The sequence below is a fragment of the Columba livia genome, chromosome Z, assembly GCF_036013475.1.
Source record: "Columba livia isolate bColLiv1 breed racing homer chromosome Z, bColLiv1.pat.W.v2, whole genome shotgun sequence".
In the NCBI taxonomy this organism is placed as follows: Eukaryota; Metazoa; Chordata; class Aves; order Columbiformes; family Columbidae; genus Columba; species Columba livia.
The window spans coordinates 45,113,186-45,133,073 of record NC_088642.1 but is presented as its reverse complement, the minus strand read 5'-3'; the positions used below and the strand labels follow the sequence as shown (position 1 = coordinate 45,133,073).

General features: G+C 40.1%; 1 protein-coding gene across 2 annotated transcripts; it reads right to left on the bottom strand.

Annotated features, from left to right (window-relative positions):
- Positions 1-1,783: 1,783 nt before the first annotated feature.
- Positions 1,784-18,703, bottom strand: TMEM38B (transmembrane protein 38B). 2 transcript variants are annotated; one of them, XM_065045675.1, is made up of 7 exons: positions 18,152-18,316; positions 12,742-12,896; positions 12,203-12,359; positions 8,951-9,135; positions 7,787-7,874; positions 5,618-5,735; positions 1,784-4,033 (listed from the first exon to the last, which is right to left on the bottom strand). In XM_065045675.1, exons 3-7 carry the CDS (start codon positions 12,307-12,309, stop codon positions 3,824-3,826), a joined length of 708 nt encoding a protein of 235 aa, XP_064901747.1. In that variant the 5' UTR covers positions 12,310-12,359; positions 12,742-12,896; positions 18,152-18,316; the 3' UTR covers positions 1,784-3,823. The 2 variants fall into 2 exon arrangements, with proteins under 2 accessions (XP_064901747.1, XP_064901746.1); XM_065045674.1 differs by lacking the exon at positions 12,742-12,896 and having other exon boundaries at positions 18,152-18,703.
- Between the last annotated feature and the right edge of the window lie 1,185 nt (positions 18,704-19,888).

Here is a 19,888-nt window from a genome sequence, read left to right as displayed (position 1 = left end):
CAGGTTGAAATAATGTGGAGAAGAGTGGGATTATGTTTGAGCAGTTCATTAATGCCAGAAAAAAATAAATGAGGGCATTGAATAAGATAGTCCTAGTAAAATTCATCCTTGCTTCTTAGTATGCAGTAAAGAAGTCATGTCAGGAAATACAGAATATAACCACTTCTAGTGTAGGCAATACAGAGCTACGCATTGTTCCTCCAGAGGCATCAGACTGGTACAAGTTCATGGAACAGATCATCCTGAGTGCCATCACCTGGCACATGCAAGACAACCAAGTGATCAGACCCAGTCAGCATGGGTTTAGGAAAGGCAGGTCCTGCTTGACCAACCTGACTTCCTTCTATGACAAGGTCACCCACTTAGTAGATGAGGGAAAGGCTGTGGATGCTGTCTACCTAGACTTCGGTAAAGCCTTTGACACTGTTTCTCACAGCATTCTCCTGGAGAAACTGGCAGCTCATGGCTTGGGGAGGCATACTCTTTGCTGGGTAAAGAACTGGATGGAGGGCCAGGCCCCAAGTGTTGTGGTGAATGGAGTCAAATCCAGTTGGCGGCCAGTCATGGGCAGTGTTCCCCAGGGCTCAGCACTGGGGCCATTTCTGTTTAATCTCTTTATCAATGATCTGGACAAGGGGATTGAGTGCACCCTCAGTAAGTTTGCAGATGACACCAAGTTGAGCAGGACTGTTGATCTGCTGGAGGGTAGGAAGGCCATACAGAAGAATCTGGACCAGCTGGATCATTGGGCTGAGGCCAATTGCATGAGGTTCAACAAGGCCAAATGTCGCGTCCTGCACTTGGGACACAACAACACCATGAACACTACAGGCTCATGGAAGAGTGGCTGGAAAGCTGCCTGGAAGAAAAGGATCTGAGTGTGCTGATCGACACCTGGCTGAACATGAGCCAGCAGTGTGCCCAGGTGGCCAAAAAGGCCAACAGCATCCTGGCTTGTATCAGAAATAGTGCGGCCAGCAGGACTGGGGACGTGATTGTCACCCTGTACTCAGCACTGGTGAGGCCCCACCCTGAATCCTGTGTTCAGTTTTGGGCCCCTTACTACAGGAAAGATGTTGAGGTGCTGGAGCGAGGTCAGAAAAGGACAACAAGGCTGGTGAGGGGTCTGGAGCACAAGTCTGATGAGGAGCAAGTGAACAAGCTGGGGCTGTTTAGGCTGGAGGAAATGAGGTTGAGGGGAGACCTTATTGCTCTCTACAACTACCTGGAAGGAGGTTGTAGCATGGAGGGTGTGGGTCTCTTCTCCCAAGTAGCAAGTGATGGGACAAGAGGAAACAGCCTCAGGTTGCACCACAGAAAGTTCAGATTGTATATCAGGAAAACATTCTTCACAGAAGCGGTTGTCAGGCATTGGAACAGGCTGCCCAGGGAAGTGGTGGAGTCACTATTCCTGGCGGTGTTTAAAAGGCACATAAATGATGTTCTTAGGGACATGTTTTAGTGCTAGTGTTAGGTTATGGCTGGACTCAATGATCCTGAGGGTCTCTTTCAACCAGAATGATTCTTTGAACTATTGGCATGAAAGCTAGAATTGTTTTTTTAAGGGATCCTGGACAGACTGTATTAAAGTCTCATACAGATTTCAAGGTCAGCCCCATGCAGGTGGTTATCTTGCTTGTGTCATAAAAAAATACTCCTCAGAACACCTGCATATAACTGTTCAGTGTAGAGTTCTGAGAATCCATCCTGTGAGATCCTTTAGCAAAAAGGTTTGTTTTCATCGTGCTTACAATGGGAATTCTTTCAGCATAACTCCTGTGTCACAATAATATACATTTTTATTGTGACTTGTTTTTCTGTTATGGTGTTCAATCAAGAAAAACATTTTTTATTTTAATATTATCATCTGTAAATCCAAAATTAATACAAAGCCATGTATTTTCCTTCAAATTGTAAACTTGTTAAAGAATTAGTCTAAGCCTATTTTCACATTTATTTGGGCTAAGAGTAGCCAGTTACCAGTCAGTATTTCACAGCTGTGCCACACAGCTCCATAGCACAATCCAATCCCGTATGGCTCTTGTGATCTAGTGTACATAATTCCCCCTTTTAAAAAAAAATCCAGAAGTTTTAAAAACTAGGGACATACAACTTTTGCTGGTGTTGCTCAATAACTAGTTCATCATTAACTAGTTAGTTGGCAGCTTCAAGTTTATCCATACACCCATAGTATCAAGCTACAAAAAAACTGAGACACCCTGCAAGTGAAAACTCTAACTATTTATAGCTGTATACCGAGTTCCAGTGTAAAATGTCAGAAATACAATTGATATTTATTGATACAAGATTTTTTTTATATTTTGTCCACGACAGTACATTTGCTATAAAGCTGGATTCCAAACTGAAGAATTCAATAGTTTCGGTCACTACCGTGGAAATATGACTAGAAAGGCACAAGAAATTTCTTGGGTACTTTTCTTTTCTTCTCTCTAAGCACAGCAGTGGTGACAATTTTTCTAAATTTGGATATGTACCTGGAACTAGAACTTCGCCTTTTCAAATCAGATCCCCCTCCACACTGTCCTTGGCATCTCTGCACAAGGATTAACCCACATCCTCTTGCTGAAGAATACTCTTTCAAAGCAGTACTCTCTGAAGACAATCTAATTCTGTAAAAATAGTTTAATTTATTCTAAAATTGGCACATCAGTGAAATACTCCTATGAAAAGATTCTATTCTTATGAAACGCGACATCTTGAAAATGTCAAAGTCTTCAGTTCTGAAGTGTATGCCATTTACAGCTGCTCCACACTATGTGCAAAAAAAAAGATGCAACAAGCAGGAAGCAGCAGATTTCAGCAAACACTAATAAATAGTTCCAGTGATTCCAATATTAATAGTTCTTCCTCAAAAGCACCAGAGGTAATGCTGTAAACTAGTGCTGCTATTTATTAACAGCAGGCATAATAGGGGTGAACTCATGAGAAACAAGATCAATGTACTGTCTAGTATTGTTTTTTGAAAAATAAATGCGTATGCTTGGATAAAAGTGCAGATGGAGATGTCTAGTCCCAGTCAAACTGAAAGATAACTACAAACCACATGTAAATAACAAGAAGAACAACTATATATCAAATGCTTGCAAATAAAGTGCCAAAGTAAGCTAACAATTAAATATTGAAATGTTTCTACTTCCTAACTGTGAAGATTTTTTAAAGTGCCAGATAATTCACTTACTTTAAAAAACAGAAAAATATGAAAAATATTTACTTAAGTATTAAGTAAATATTTTTCATATTTACTTAAGTAAATGAAGAAAATCTATGACCAGTGCAGTGTGACTTGTGAGAGTAATTCAGTTATTTTTCTAGTTAAAGGCATTAGTTTGGTATATTTTCATGGTTTTACAGTGCAATCTGATTAAGCCTTTCTTTCCTATCTGGGACATGCAACTGTGAACACTTGGCAGTGCAAATCCATCCTATCCAAATGAAAAATAAAAATTGAGGGGTGTGGCGGGGGCAGGAAGAGGTAGAAACAAGAGATATATCAGAAAAAAATAACAAAGCTGATTGTCACATTTTCAAACTATCTTTTTAGCGTGTTAGCATTTGATGTTATCATAAATACAAAATTTAGTAAACTGAAAACCACTATAAAAATTTATAGTTTTTAAACTTAAAAATCCAACTTGTGCATTTAGACATCTGAACAGTAGCTTACAATATTCATTCCGAAGTTGAACACTGCCACAATAGAATACAGCCCTGTTGTCTCCTCTCTTTAAACTAATTTCTCAGCCATTCTAATCTGAAATACAAGCATCTTCATAGGTTATGACCATCAAGGATTTTAAGCCACTTATTCTGTTTTCTTTGCCTGTCTTTTCTTAACACCATCCCGGTGCTGTTCAGGAGGAGACTGGTCACAAGCTGAAGAGCCATTGGAAGATGCAGTACCTTCACCCTTCACTTTGGATGGTGTCTTTTGCAAGCCAAAGAACATGTGGCCTAATGCAGCCTCAAAGGGAGCGAATGGAGATGTGGAAGATCTTGTCAACATCATTGTTACCTATGAAGAACAAGGATCAAGTTAAAATAAAAGTTTTAATGACTTCACAGCAACTGAAAACAAGTTCAAAGCTGAATGGATGTATGGCATTTCTAACTTTCTATATGAGCAGAGGCCACACCACCAAGAACAGAAATAATGTTTGTTTTAGCTTGAATTGATCAAAGAATGCTTTTCTTTCTGACCCACAGTCTTCACAAAGCTATACACAGAAAATGTGCCCAAAGCTTTCTGTATGTTTACTAAAATCAACCTAAGCCTAAACCACGTTTAATGTCATGCAACTAAGATAAAGACCTTTTATGTGTGTGTTTTGTACCTTGTTCAAACTGAAATACTGTAACATAGTGGCTAGTTCCATTTAAATTGAAAGAACGCAATGTCTAAGCACTTAAATACATGCAAACAGCCAGACTCAGTTAGAATTCCAGACAGCCATACTCATTCCGTAAAGTTGAGAGATTTATGTGGAAATTCCTTATGAATACATCACGATAGAAAAAAACCCTTTTGTAGGTCCAGGTACTGGACAAGTTTATATTGCAGTCATTCCTACAGTTTTCAGAGACATGAAAAATTTCTAAAACAAAACACTACTGCAGGACTATACTGGATTCACAACTGTTGCTTTATTAGTTAAGTGGATGCTCAAGCTGCTGATTGTTAGCATGACCATCTGTTTAAGAACTTATTCAGTGCAGCCTGACAGCCAGCTTCTGAAGACAGCTGTAATTTCTCATTTCCAGAGTAAACATTCTTTCCCTTCTCCATTGCCAGCAACCCCAGTTCAACAATGCCTTTATTGGTTTAGATGAGCATTGGCTTGAAGTCTTGGCTCCCTAAAACAACTACTCCAGAATTAAACTTGTCAGCTACTTCACAGAAAGGAGACTGGCAACCACCACTTTAAGACAATCTCTAGTCTGTTCAAGAGCAGCTCTGAAGCTCTTAAAATTGCCAGACACTGTTAACACAGTGACTACACTTTCTTAACAGCTAATAACGCTGAAGACAGACATCATTCTGAAAATGAACAAGAATGGGGGAATTAAAGGATTCAGTAGAGAAGTACTATCTATTTTATTATAAAAGAGTTACAGATACTTTAAAGCAGTTTGGATAGACTTTCTCTTCCCACCTACCCATTTATGTTGCGAACACTTCAAGCTAGATGAGAACCTAGTTGGCTTGTTTTGCAAACCCACAATGACTGCACAGGTACAAGGAAGAAATTAAGCAACTAGTGAGAGACAGAGAACAGGAGAGTTTGTTTCCACAAGCATAAACTTTGAGATTATAGACATACAAGCCTGGCATATCAACTGTTGGGTGTCAAAATTCCTGGTTTTTAAAATTTTTCCCTTTTTTTCTCCACATATTGAACTGTAACAGAATACGTTTTCTGTTCTGCTCATGTACAGAAGACTGAGCACAGGTTTAAGACTTCAGTAGGAGCTGGCCTTCTCATCCAGAAGCACACATTCTAACTTATGGTAGAATATTTGAGGGCATATTTTTTCCCTGAAATAATGAAATAAAATATTTTCTGTTATTCAGTTATTTGAAACACTTTCACATTCTTACCTTGGAGACAATGAGAAAGATGGTATATAAAAACACGAGGTTGTGTTTTGCTATTGGCAAGTACTGGCTGTGTTGCAGGGTGAAAAGAACTGCTCCTATCAAAGTTACCTTCACAGGGCTGGAAATCAAACAAACAATGTTAATTTCTTTTCTCTACAGTGAAAGCTGCCATGACCTGGAAAGCAATGCAAAATAATTATTTCTGAATAGAATTAATGACAAATTGTGGTAACAGTGGAAATTCCTTACAAATTTCCTTACGAAGGTCCAAAACCTACCTACAATTAAACTAAGACTTTCACTTTATATACTATTGTTATGCTTTCTGTCCATAACATGGACAAGCATCAAGTTCAGCACTAGTTTACATAACCAGCAAATTCATATTTGACAAATCTTCCTCAAATAAATGCCTCTATCCAGACTCTATAGGTCAGCTTGCCTCCCTTCTTCATCTCGCAATACATCTTACTGAAGAGTTAAATGACAAGGCTTGCACTATTCAGACTAGACTTAAAAACAGGTTCCTCTTTCTACTCCAGGTGTTAGTTACTCCAAGGAACTGCTTAGTGTTGAAGAACAACATAGTCCCAGTCTCAGTCCACTGTGACACCTCAGCAGCTCTAGGGTTGTAGTCTGCTTATACCTGACTTGAGCTAGGCCTATGTTACCCAGGTTTTGCCAACATAGCTGTGTTGACTTCTGACACATGCAGAGATTTACATCTTCTAGCTATCTTCATTGTGGTGGTAAATCCCTTGCTAGGTATGCAGTCAGAAAACAAGAGAACATTGGTCAGTCATCTATAGTCATCTGAAGAAACAGCAATAATGTTCTGGGAGAAAAACTGTGCATTTTTTAATCTGCATCTACATGTGACATGTACAGGTTGCATTCCTGTTATCACAGAGCATCTAGTGTAGACACATTCTTCACCATCTTTTGAGTAACTCAGAGATGTACTGCATCAATATCCTGCTTAGGAAGTCCAAAATCAACTTTGTTTATACAGGTACCTCATCCATTTGCAGAATGTTTTATCCATTTAACTCTGTAACTACCTTCTATTTAATATTCTTAAGCTTTATATATTAAACAAAATTTTCAAAATTGTTTTTAAGTTACTTTGAGCCACATCCACCATGGAAAAGGAGAATATATGCAAGCATTGCCGCAGTCAGTAAGCGCTGCTCTAGTGTTGTACCTGTAAGTGCAGTGTTATTTCAGTTTACAGTGCTATTATTGACAATGACCTCATCCTTTTGGAAGTCCGCTTTCAAGACTACCACTTAGGCACTGACAGAGATATTCTACATACCTGGACTTTCAGAAAAAGCCAACAACTGACAAGAGTCACAAAAAGTTGAAATATTGCCAAAGGAAAGGCTAATTTCTGTTATTCTGCTGCTAAGAGTGGCTGCAGAAAAGCAAGATAACTTTTTAAAAAATAATATTATTTATAAAGGCCTGAGAGTAACATGGAAAAGATCAAATTAATTTTAGGAAATTAGCATGGTGAGCTTATCTTGACTTACAATAATAGCTTGGCTTTCTAGTCTGTCTTAATTCTTATTTGCTGTACAGACTAAACTGGGAGCCATGTAATATTCCCATTCTTTCCTTCTGAAAGAGAAGTAATGTTTCCTGTTGTGTAATACATTTTTGCTATATTGAACAACCAGTTCGCACCTTCTCAAATAATTGATATCTATGGAGGAAAACAGTACTGGCAGAGAAAGTATGAGTGACAATGCTCAAAGGAAGCCACCTTAGTGATGCTCAGAACATGCACCAAAAATGCAGATTTTGCTTGTATACTTCTAGTACCACTGTTCATTCATTTTGGATAAAAGACAAGTCCTTGTAAGACAAATTGAGCCAATACTGCTTTCCAACAACTTCCTACTGACTCAATACTGCTTTCTGACAAATAATTTTTATTGATTCGTCTTCCCACTTGGTGTTCATGTGCTGTGAACCTAAAATGATTAAAACATCTTCTAAAATTACCAAAGATCATCATAAGATACACACCAAAACATTGAATACAAACCTGTCCTATTGTTTGTTTGACTTTTTTTTTTTTTATTGAACCACTAAAAGTGAGTTTCAACACAAGGAGATAGCAAAACAAAAGTTGTCATTTTGCAGCCTTTTTCTAAAACTTACTAGGACATCTTCAGTAGTTCATTGGTTTCAGGTTTCCACACTCCTCTCACCAGCTGCTCAAAGTTGGAAATTAGGCCACCACCAGCTCCTGAAATGACAGAGATTTACAATAAGCCTCCGGTGACTGCTACCACTACTGCACAACCTATTATTGCTCCAAACAAAACCAATTATACCAGGTATCGAGTGTGGTATCCAAAACTCAGACTTAAAGAGACTAATCCAATCTTTTATACATGCACGACTTGAGCAACCCACATGAAACCTCAGAGTTTTAGCTACTTAAAAAGAACCTCATGTTCACCTTTTGTGAACTCATAGCATGTGAACTCATAGCATGTGAACTGATGTACTCATCACTACAAACACCTGAATTGCCGAAGTGTAATAAATCTCCAGAGAGGCTTGTATCATTCCATTCTTAATGTCATCATGTATGTACAGAGAGAGTCTCTATAAACTACAAGGACTCCCTGCAAGTTAAGTGGATATATATTTTCACATTAAAAGAATACAAAACATAAGGAGGTATTAGATATTTTGGCCAGTGAGACTGGTCTGTATTATAACCTGGGAAAATAATATTTTAGATCATCACATTAACATCTGTTGTTTCCCAAAGCAGAACAGAATCAAGCAAATAGAAACAAGAGCTGCACTACTACTTCCCAAAGTGGTTCTAACATTGTGACTACAAAGGCAGCTGCTAGGAAGGTAGTTTCCAGAGTCATGCTCCAAACAGCAGGCAGGCCAGAAGGTTTGTTCCTGTGTTTTACGTCAGCTAAGAGCTACAATCCAAAAAGCTCAGAAAACAAGTTTTCTTCTTCAGTCATGTAAGGAAAACAGCTTTGAGGAAATATGCTGTTCGAAAGTTTAGTAATAGCACTGATGCTACATGATTGCCATCAACTGCCTCTCCTGCAATTCCTCACAAGACCTTCTGAAGAGATAAAATGAATTTTCCCCAAAGTCATGCAGTGTCACCCTTAATCCAGGCAGGAAAACTGCTGCACAGGCTTTGCCCTTGAGGGGACAACAGACTGTATGAGAACTATCATATCCAGTACAGCAAGCAATGGAGCTACACTTAGGCAGAACGGCCGGCCATTTAAATACCACTCCAAAACATCACAATCCATCAGAACAAGACGTTATGCATGTTACCTCTGGCCCAGCCCACAGCTACCATGACAAGCCAGGCATCTTTGAAGTGACTGTCTGCATGTGCAACGCCAGCTGTTATCTTCCAAGTTCTAGTCACTTCTTTCATTCCTGCAACCAGAAGCCGAAGAGGCAGAAAGGCAAAGCACCGGTAGAATAGGTCTTGTGGGCAGTAAAAGAAAAGATACCTGAAAATCATGAGAAAACTCATCAGCAGCATTCAAAAGTTTTCGCTATGGAATAAACTTTCTAATAACCTTTAAAGATATTTTTGGAATATGACTAGCACTGCATGATATCCTACTGATAACTCACTGTCTTGTGTTGCAGACATAGCGGAACAAATCTGAAATGCTTTTGAGCATGCTTGAGCTCTTGCACCAAAACCATCAAACATTATTTGAAATTGTTCTTACTGAGCACTGTTCAAGAAAAGAATCCATTAAAGCACATGCGAAACAGCTTTACATTTTACCATCTTTTCTATAGCTTACCTACCATATTTTTATAATTCAAATTATTAAATTAGTGTCTGACCGACTTTGTGTGGTTTGTTTTTTCTGTTTTGTTTTTGTGGCTTTTGTTGTTGTGGGGGTTTTGTTTGTTTGGGTTTTGTTTTGTTTTTTGGGGCGATGACTTTAGGTGCTAAATTACATGCTGACACCATGCTTTCATACTGATAGGTACATGGAATTATATAACTTCAGCAAGAATGCCTCCCCTAGTTAGTGTCACGCCAGACAAAATACACAGCTATTTTTAAACACATTTCACATCTTAGTAACCACTAGTTCTAGCTTTTCCACCTTGCCAATTACAATCACATTTGTTTTTTCAAAGTGTTGAAAGCACAGTACTCAAAATTTAACAGTATCTTTTATCAACTTGCTTTTAAAACAAAGTAAAGATGGCTAACAACGAAATCGTAAGATGACAGTAGATTTTTTTAAAAATAGATTATGTGGTGGTTTATTGCATCTTTTCAATCATAAACACAATTAAATTCTTACAGAGACATTCAAGGTGTCAAAACAAATAATCAAGACTAAGTACCTAGATTATTTCAGCACAGGAGTAAGTGAGTAACAATTAAGTATAAGCAGAAAAAGCCTTTAAAAAATTGGAAGGGTGCTTTTTCATTTTCTAAAAAAATATACTTGCCTGTTGGTTTAGGCTTCTGAGCTCAACCCTCTCTAACAAGAATTTCTAAAGCTGCATCTTCCTCCTGTTTACTCAGGCTGCAATGCAGAGATGCACCTCTCGTATCTGTTTACTTAATTAAAAATACTAGCAGATACCACAACTAGGAAAAGTCATGCTTCACAGTTAGAGACTAGGAAGAGATTAGAAATCAAGACAGCTTTCAGTGTTTGGGGCTTTTTTTTTTTTTAAAGTGCTTTTCCTTTAGAACAGAATGCTAGGAAGATTCCTTCCAAGAAAGGCCAAGTTTAGCTGGAGTCCTGTCCTAGCTATATATTATATTTTTCTGTAATGGATATAATACTGTGTCACTGCAAACTTCTAAAGCTCTTCTGTTCAAGAGGTCCCAGACTAGAGTATGCAATAGCCTATTTCTCACAGAGAAGAAAGTTATTGGAATTTACATTAATAGCTAACTGCTACTCTGGTGTTTAGTTTTAGATTTACTTTTGAAGTACTTATATTATTCCTTTTTTTTTCCTATTGTAAAGTCACATGCCTTTGTATGTAACCAAGGTCCAGTTGATATGAAGTCAAAGATATGTAGAGAGCATATTTTTTAATGGCTACTGCAAACAGTGATTTTAGCCACGTACCCAACAAACAACACTAACCAGAATTAATTTACAATTGCAAAATGTGGGTTTAGGACCCTGAAGCACAGGTAACTGGATTGAAATTACACTACAGTCCGTCCACGGCCTTTTTTAATGTAATTTCTGCTAGCAACAACTGCTAACAGCAGATGTCGCTATCCTACAGATTATTTAGGAGCATTTCTCAAACATACACAACTCCTTTTATTTCCAGTTTTACCTACAGCTCAAGGAACTTTGTTTCACATAATTTCGGGCTGAGGATTAAAGTCATCATACTCACAAAAAAAGAAAATAGTAAAACCAGAAGCTTAAAAGGTTTCATAATATTCATAGCTCCTCATTAAAACCTCATTTTATTTGTGTACAGCAAATCATATGTTAAGTTCAAATCACATTTTATTTATGTGTACTTCTAGCTTGTGCCATTCATTAAAAGAAACAGTCATGTTGCCCACATCAGATTAATATGAAATATAAGCAGATTCTATAAGCTTTGTTAATATTGTACTATTTATTGCACCTTATTCATTTCACAAAACTGCCTAAGTGAAATCTGTCATCTTCCATTGAAACATGAAGGCCAGAATACTCATATACAGATATACACAGACAGAGAAATACACTTACTTTCATTTTAAAGAATTTCCAGTTATAAAACCTACTTGGCTAGAAGGAATAGATACTAAAAGATTCCATGCAGATAACACTCTTCTAAGATAGGAACTGATATTTTTGAATTCAAAAACCCACTGCTGCTTACAAGTTTTAAGTTAGAGGGTTTCTTCAAACACTTTCTGGAACAAACAAACTCCACTGGAAGGCTACATTTATATGAAAATAACTCCAGTGCTTTTGTGAGTTCCAAAGCAAGCCAAATTGCTGCCTTGTTCACATACCTGACTTCCTAGTCAGCTCTTTACCGTCTTCTACTACAACACCCATCCATTTGGAAAAGGGCAAAATCTATATTCAAAAAAATTATGTCGGAAAGCAGATACTAGGGAAGAAATAAGATCTGTGTAACAGATGCCCAGTTACAGAAAAATTTAAAATTTTTACATCAGAGCTCCTGCTTCAACACTAGACTGCATTTATTACTTATTTATATCCATAAAATCAGTAACTGAAGTCCACTTCATTCCAAAATAATGTTTTCAGTTGTTTGACCAGGAATACTATTAAAATCTAAGGCAAGTCTATTCTAGTGACTGAGCATTTTTGTTATACAACAGCCATTAAGAGCTACTCTCTTACAAGCATAATATTCATATACAACAGGACCATAACACCTGTTTTACTGCAGTGACTTTCTGGATGAAGAGACAGCCTCTAAATCTATAACTTTTTTAAGTTAAGCTTCTGATCAACACGGAAGCTTGATGGTATAATCTCAGATTACAAAGCATAGCATGTTCAGAACCAATACTACACATTTAACTCAATTGTGGCTGCTTACCAGACTGAAGATGCCAGTAGAACATTTGTGCCCTTTGCCAGAAATGCTACTGGAGGTTCTGCAAGCATCAACGAAGACAAAACTGAGCCACCAAAGCAATAAAGCATAGCACTAAACCAACAGGCAATTGGACTTCGGACTGACACTTCCACAGCTCCTGAAACAAAGGAAAAAAAAAAAAAACAACACATAAATAGAAATAAACATTTGAGAATCACATCATGTTTAAAAGTCGGTGTTTTTCAAATAATTCAGTCCAACATTTTTCCTTTAGGTAATGAAAAACCCCAAAGAAATCTGTAGACTTCCACTGGACAAGTCTACAGAAATACAAACTTCAGAGTGCACCAACTTAAGCACATGCTATCTAAATAAAAGTGAAACACTGACACTGTGTTCTCTGAACACCTTTGGTGGGTTTGTTTATTATGACTATGTGTCTACAAAGAAAAAAAAGCTTTCAGAGCATTGCTAATAATCTGGTATAGATATACAGTTGCTTTCAAATTTGTATTAAAATACACAAGTGGTTTGCTGACCTAGACAGGATCGATACTGGTAACTTTCTGCTTTTGAGGGCTCATGAATTCACAGTCACTGTTCTCCTTTTTCCTTATAAAGTCCTGCTAACTGTGCCTGCTGGCCAAAATGAAAGCAGTGCTCAAAACAATTGTTAAGAGTTTCACCTGCAAACCTGAACAGAGAAAAAAAGGTTACCTGATGTCATAATAATAAATGTAACTTTTCCATGTCATAAAAATGTTCAGTTTGGTGTATTTTGTTAAGTTTTAAATGAATTATCCCTTTTAAATTGCAATTGAACTATGCCAAAAGAGTATTCAATATTAGATTATGCTGGAGGTAATGGGTAGTCTTAACCAGTTTCAGGGTGAAATGACACCTTGTCAAAGCCAGAAATCTCCTGAGGTCGTTGTTTTGACTACTTCCTTCCACTCCAAGAGTCTCGTATTACCAAAGCTTCCCCTTCACTTGTGCAGAACTCTGTTTGCCTGAACTAGTTACATTTTCCATAGTCCAAAGGCTGAAGTCCACAAAAGCAGAGAATAAACATAGCATCTACCCCAAAATGAAATCTGACATACGTTCCTAATTCAGAGGATAAGCTTTTGGGTTTTCAGGCATTTCTGTCAGAAAACAAACTTCTTACCCAAGATGAGAAGATCAAATATACCGAAGAGAACAGAGCACTCTCAATTCAATTTACTTCATACAATAGTACTAAGAAGATTGTTACAGTTTCAGTGCTGGCAGAGCTATCCCGTATTGCAGCACTATGTAAATCCCTATGTAACAACGAATTTATAAAAAAGAGTGCTCCTAGGCATTATAGAATATTTGAATATTAAATGAAAAAAATTACCTATTGTGTAATTTATTCTCCATAGCGCAGTACCTGGTGTTCCAAGCTGGTTATGCTCAGCTTTGTTAAAGCATATTATCACTTCTCCAAAGTAGCTATCAATTTTGTTCATGTGCATAAAAGTAGCCCGCTAATGTTACTTAACAGCAAAAGTAAAAATAGGAAGTGGGCTGCTACATCCAAATCCCATATAACTGAACATGGACCTGTTTTCACTCATGTATTTGAAAAGGGTAAGACACTTGCAGACTATTAATGGTTTATACTTACTACGTTAAGGTTTCCTCAATTAAAAAAAAAAATAAAAATGTAAAAATGCTGATAGCCATTGCATTCAGAAAAAAAAACAAAAACAAAAAACAAAACAAAACAAACAAAAAACAACAACAAAAAAAAAAAAAAACACAAAAAAAAAAACACAAAAAAAACCAGAGTTATATTAAGTAGACACTCATTGGTCCAAAAGAAGTATAGCACCTTCCTTCTCACGTATAATTATTCTCTTGTTTGATGACACAGCCACATTACAAGCACTACTATATGCTTATTTTATTAGTGTTAAAGCGTTAGCATTAAGTATTAATTAAACTCTTAGCGTTAAAGGACTGAATACTTTTTCTTGCAAAAATAAGACAATATCTTAGCCCCACATTTGGCAGTACTCTCTCTGTGGAGTAACTCCACTAAATGCTGCTGCGGCATTATAGCACAAAGTGACCATGTAGAGAAGAAATATCCCAAACTTCACAGAACAATGAGAAAAGCCAGCTAACAGAGGCTGCCAGTGCAAATCACAAATCACAAGGGAACGTGTGCTGGAACTGGCATGTACGGCTAATAGATCAGCTGTTGCATTATGCATGAGCTTTAACTCCTGGACAGATGTAATACAGGATATAACTTGCACAGTAATCGGGTTCTGGAACAAGACTGGCAACCAGATCACGACAGAAGGTTCCACCTCCAAGGACTGTCAACCTCCATACCAGGTTTAAAAAAAATCTTACATCCATTGTGAGGTCAGTGTGCACCAACCTATTTTTCATTAGCATGAAGCTTCTCACCACCTCACATTATCACGGAAGTAATCATCTTAACATCTTACTGGCAGCCTTCATCAGAATATAGAAGTAGCTCCTCCCTCCACACAAAATGAAATATGACTGAGAGGTAGATCACTGAAACTCAGCTGCTTCTTCACTTCACCGGCTCTTTGGTCAGATTACCAGTATAACACAAGGACACCATTCCAGGTGCTGTGTCTTTGAACTTAGCACAGTGTATTTTATTTTTCGCACACATGGACATTCACTGCAATTAATGAAACACAGCTAGTGACAAGTAGTTCTACAGAAAAAATGCAAGATTCTCATATATCAGGTTTTAAAAGGTTGAAATTGATTTCTACTGTACGTTTGACACTGTTTCTAGTCCAACTTGCCTTCTCTCCTACATCCTTTGTGAAAACATTTTCACAATTTTTCACTTCCTATACTGAAGGCCAGATTATTGAAAAAAAAAACACAGCAAACAAAACAATGAAATGTTGGAGTTGTTTTAAAATTAGTCAGCTCTCTGTTCTCTTCCCAAATCCATTCCCCTGCCTTTCAGCAATCACCATTTCTCCGCTCTTTCTTTCCCCCACGACTAGCAGCAAGTGGCTTCCCCTTTTGAGGACATATATAGGAATTACTCTTATCATTACCAGATTGCCCTTTATGAGCAAGCTCCACAACAGAGCATGTAAATTTCTCCATTAAGATATTATGTGTAAAAGCATAAGGGACTGGAAACTCTACTGGACTTCAAGATTTTTCTTTTGATCAACGTTAGAATGTTTTCAGCTCAGACACCAGTATTTAACAATTCATACCTGCTTTCTAACAAGGAATACACCAAACACAGAAGGCAAAAAATGCTGATGTACATTTAAAGCCTATCCTAGTGTTGCTACCTAAATTGTGACTAGGATGTAACCTTTCAGAAAACAAACTCAACTTTAAGCAGGTCACATGTTTTCAAACAAGTGGTCATTTATATTTGTCCTCTGATGCATCCTGCAAAACTAATGAGGCATCATACGACCATGCAAAATATGATCCACCAAGGGGCCACTAGTCCTGCAAACAGTATACTTCAGAAAGTAAAGACAAGGTTTCAAAATGCAAAGACTGTTGTTGAATAGGGTTTTAAATGCTGTTTCTACACAACAGTAAAAAAAAAAATACAAACCCGTGCCAGAAAACTCTTTCTGTCAGTAGAATAATATCTGCTTTAACCTTTTCAACATGTTCCAAGTAGGCAATCAGGAACAAACATTTAAGGACCAAACCAGAAGAATTTGTACAAGTTTTTCTAACACCCCTATTCAACATAAATCAGGCTAAAAGACTGACAGAGTCAGACTTAATTTAGCAACTATGGAAAAATTTGAAATCACTGGAATCATGCCAAAGAAAACTTGCAAGGACAAAACTACCACATTCCTTCCAAATACTGCACATCCTCAACACCTTTTGCTGTTCTTCCATCCCAAAAAAAAAAAAAAAAAAAGAAAATTGCTGGTTCTACAACTGACTGGAGTTACAAAGGAGCAACTACTAAGCAATTCCAAACGCGCTAACCAAGAACACTTAGTTTAAAATACGTGGAAAGCAACACTTGAGTTTTCACTGCTGTAGTTCACCCACACTCACAACTGAGTAAAATCTAGCTGGGACTGGAAAAGTAGCAGTTTAGCATGAGGCCATCCCTGTTACAAATGCCCACATTAATATGATTTTAAACAGTGTGAGGGGGTTGGTATTTTAATGAGACAGTAATCAGAGAGAAAACAAAAATGGCTCCAACTTGACCACATACTTCTTGCACTACCAGACAGTTAAGGTCACCTAGTTATTCCCCTGTGAATATATAAGAAAGAATATATAGTAATGCCTAGAGAATATGCATCAATGATAAAATACCCATTCTGGGTATTTCATAATTACTTCTGTTTCAGTTATCGTTCAATATCCAGCTCAAATGGCTTGCAAGTGAGCAACAGACCTGCAAGCAGTTACCTGAATTACAGTTATTAATTCAAAGTATTAGAGGTTACTGAAGAGTTCTGAACCTTCCAGCTACTAAGCTGAGCAGAAGAAAAATATCAGCATGGATCTGACCAGACTTCTTACACCACTTCTACTGTTCAGCAGTGCTGTCCCACTAAAGCTATGCAGAGGCTAGGAAAGCAGAGAGACTCCTCTCATGCTGCTCTTTACATATGTTCATTCCAGAGGAAAGTTTAAAGATAGTGCATGGTAATGTCAAATGTGTTCAGACAGAAAGTCCCTTTTTGAATGGAACGGTTATATTACACAATGCCACAAGTCAGCACCCAGAAACAACTCCAGTAGAAGGAAAAAAATTTGGTGAAGACACTTGCACACGTAAGCATTTTATATCAGCCTGCACAGTCTGTGAAAAGTCACTAACACATAACCTGCCCACTGGATTCCCAAGTTTTGTTTTCTACAAGACAGAATTGCCTTAACAGCTTCCTGCACAACCAAGGCGTGTGGAGGATATAAACCCATGAGTCGAGCAGCTGTCGTCTCAGATGTAATACCCGACAGCAAGTCATTAGCCTGTGATCTGCAGACCTTCTCTGCATGCATAAACCTAACTTCAGAGGGTCCAGCCCTTTTGTTCTTGGGACTTTCCAAATCTTAAACTGCAAACAGATTTTCAGCAATAATTCTGGTTAATTTCATCAATGCCTCTAGTTCTGAGAAAGCAAGAAATGTTCAGCTGGGTGCTTCCTATGCGGCTCCTGCAGTCAATTAGACATTATTTATCGACAGACTAATGAAGACTGCAGACAATCTTATTTGCAGTGTTAGGGACTAACAGAGAACACCTGGACCCTGCCGCCAGCAAAGCGGGGAGAGGCAGGCCGGCCGGCCCCCGCACAGCCCCGCGCTCCCCCGGCTCCGCTCTGCACAACGCTCGGCATCAAAGCTCGAACTTCTGCCCGCGGAGCTCTTGCTTCAGAGCCTGGAGGAGCGCGGGCAAGCCTCTCCCTCCACCAAACGAAGCACAGGAACTGAGGTCTAGCCACTCGCCGTCATTAAAAGCAAATCAAATCCAAAAACAGTCTAAAAAAACCAGCACTGTCTAGCGTTTTGTGGGCTGGGCAGGCCCCGAGGCAAGAGGCCCATGAGGTGCTCTAACACCCCACCCCGGGCGGGACACTTGCAGCTCTCGCAGATCCCAGCGGCAAAGCCCGGGCAGACCCAGGGCACCGCCCGGCACCCCCCGCCCAGCCCCGCTCCCGCGGGCCGCCCCGCTCCGGCACCCGAGCTCCCCTCGGGCTGCCCCCCGCCATCCTGCCCAGCCGGGGCTGGGGCAGCCGGCGGCAGGGGGCTCCTCGGCCCCCGCCTGTGGCCTGGCCAGCCCGGCTGAGGGACACGGCAGACCACGGCGAGAGACACGGGGCAGGGACGGGGAAGCGCAGGGAGACAACAGCGGAACACGGCGGGGACGGGCGAGAGCTCCGTCCCGCCCCACCAACAAGCGCCGCTCACCCCGCTGCTCCTTCAGCGCCATGACGGAGGCCACATAGTGCGCCAGGTCGAAGAAGGGGAACATGGGCAGGCGCGAGAAGAGCAGCGGCACCTGCCACAGCTCCATGGCCGGGCGGCGGCGGGACCGGGACGGAGGAGCCGGGAACGGCCGCCCAGCGCGGTGGCAGCGGCCGCCCCGCCCCGAGGATGCTTGGCCCCTGCCGGCCGCCGTCCGCCGCGCGCGTTCACGCAGCCGCGGGCCGATGGAGGCAGTGGAGCGGCGGGCGCCCTGCAGGCGGCGGGGGTGGCGTGCGGCTGCCGTGCCTGGCGGCGGTAGCTCGCAGGCCTCGGTGCGCTGGGCTTGTGTCTGTCCGGATCTGCTAGTCCGGCCGAGCTCGCCCAGGCCCTCCCCAGGGCCTGAAGGATGTTCCCGCCGCGCTGCCAGCTCGGGGGCAGTTCGGGGTGACCCCTGCGATGGCCGCCGGGAGCCTGTGCAGGCATCGCCTGCAGCTCTTTGTCCCACCCGCCCGGGGCCGCAGCCGTGCGGTCCCGCTGGGCCGGAGCAGGCTGTGTGTGCAGGCTCGCGGGACGATCGGCACCGGATGCTGCGAGGCGTTCCCCCGAACGCGTTGCCCTGCGCCGTGTGCCGGCAGCCTTGAGCACGGCTCCTGGCTGGCTGGCTTTGCCTTTATAGCCGTATTTCGCCTACGTGAACACTCGACATCTGTATCGGGTCTTCTGTTTGCCTTGTCTTAGAACATCCTGATAGTCCTTATTCATGATCAGCTAGCTCCAGGTTGGTTGTGGGGCCCTTTCCTACGTTTCCCACTTCTTCCCTGTCACACTTGGCTGCAGCTGCCTGTTCAAATGGACAGGTCACTAGACCTACCAGGCATGTGATACCTCCTCTTTATCCTTCTTTTTTTCCTTTTCCTTTCCCTTTTCATCCCTGTAGAATGTTCCCTCAGTTCATCAAGAATGTTTAAGATTACTGGCATGGGTGCTCTTCAACATGTGATTTTTCCCTGTTTGATTTAACCTGTTTGTCACCTGATTGCATTTAGGTATACCAGATCCTGGTCAGACCTCACTAGAAACCCTTTTAATGCGTCTTTACATCCGTTTTGATAGTGAAGGCCATTCATTGTTAACTGTTTTGTCTTCTAAAAGCAGATCTCTAACCAGTTTTGCATCAATCCTACAGTATCTCCAACAAAACTAGTTTGCGCATGAGCACTCTCCCAAGTGAAACATCAAAGATCTGTGTACTCCAAGATACATAACATCTGACTTTCCTTTGTCCACCAGACTGGCTAACTTGACATAAAAGGAAATTATGTTGATAAATTATGTTGATATGACACTGTTCTTGATGGATACATGTAAGTAATTGCTGGTCTCCTCTTTTTTTTTCAGCGTATTATTTTATTTTTTTTCCCCCGGGAATGGAAATTAAGTTTGTTGTTTTGCGAGTCCTGTTTTTCCTAATAAGGAAGGGCACAATTTTTGCCTTTTCCATTCAATTTTCACAAGCTGGTGAAAAGAATAGCTAATGGCTCTAAGATTTGAACAGTGTGGTGAAGTTCATGAAGGTAAGCAGTTTGAAAATACAACTTCCACAGGTACATTTGAACCTGCTGTTTGCCTACCAAGAACTAATTTCAGGAAATAACTGGAATTGCTGTAAAATTAGTTGGTGAGGCGGAAGGGTATATGCAGGGAAAAATGGCAAATACCTCAACTTTTCCCAGAATAATT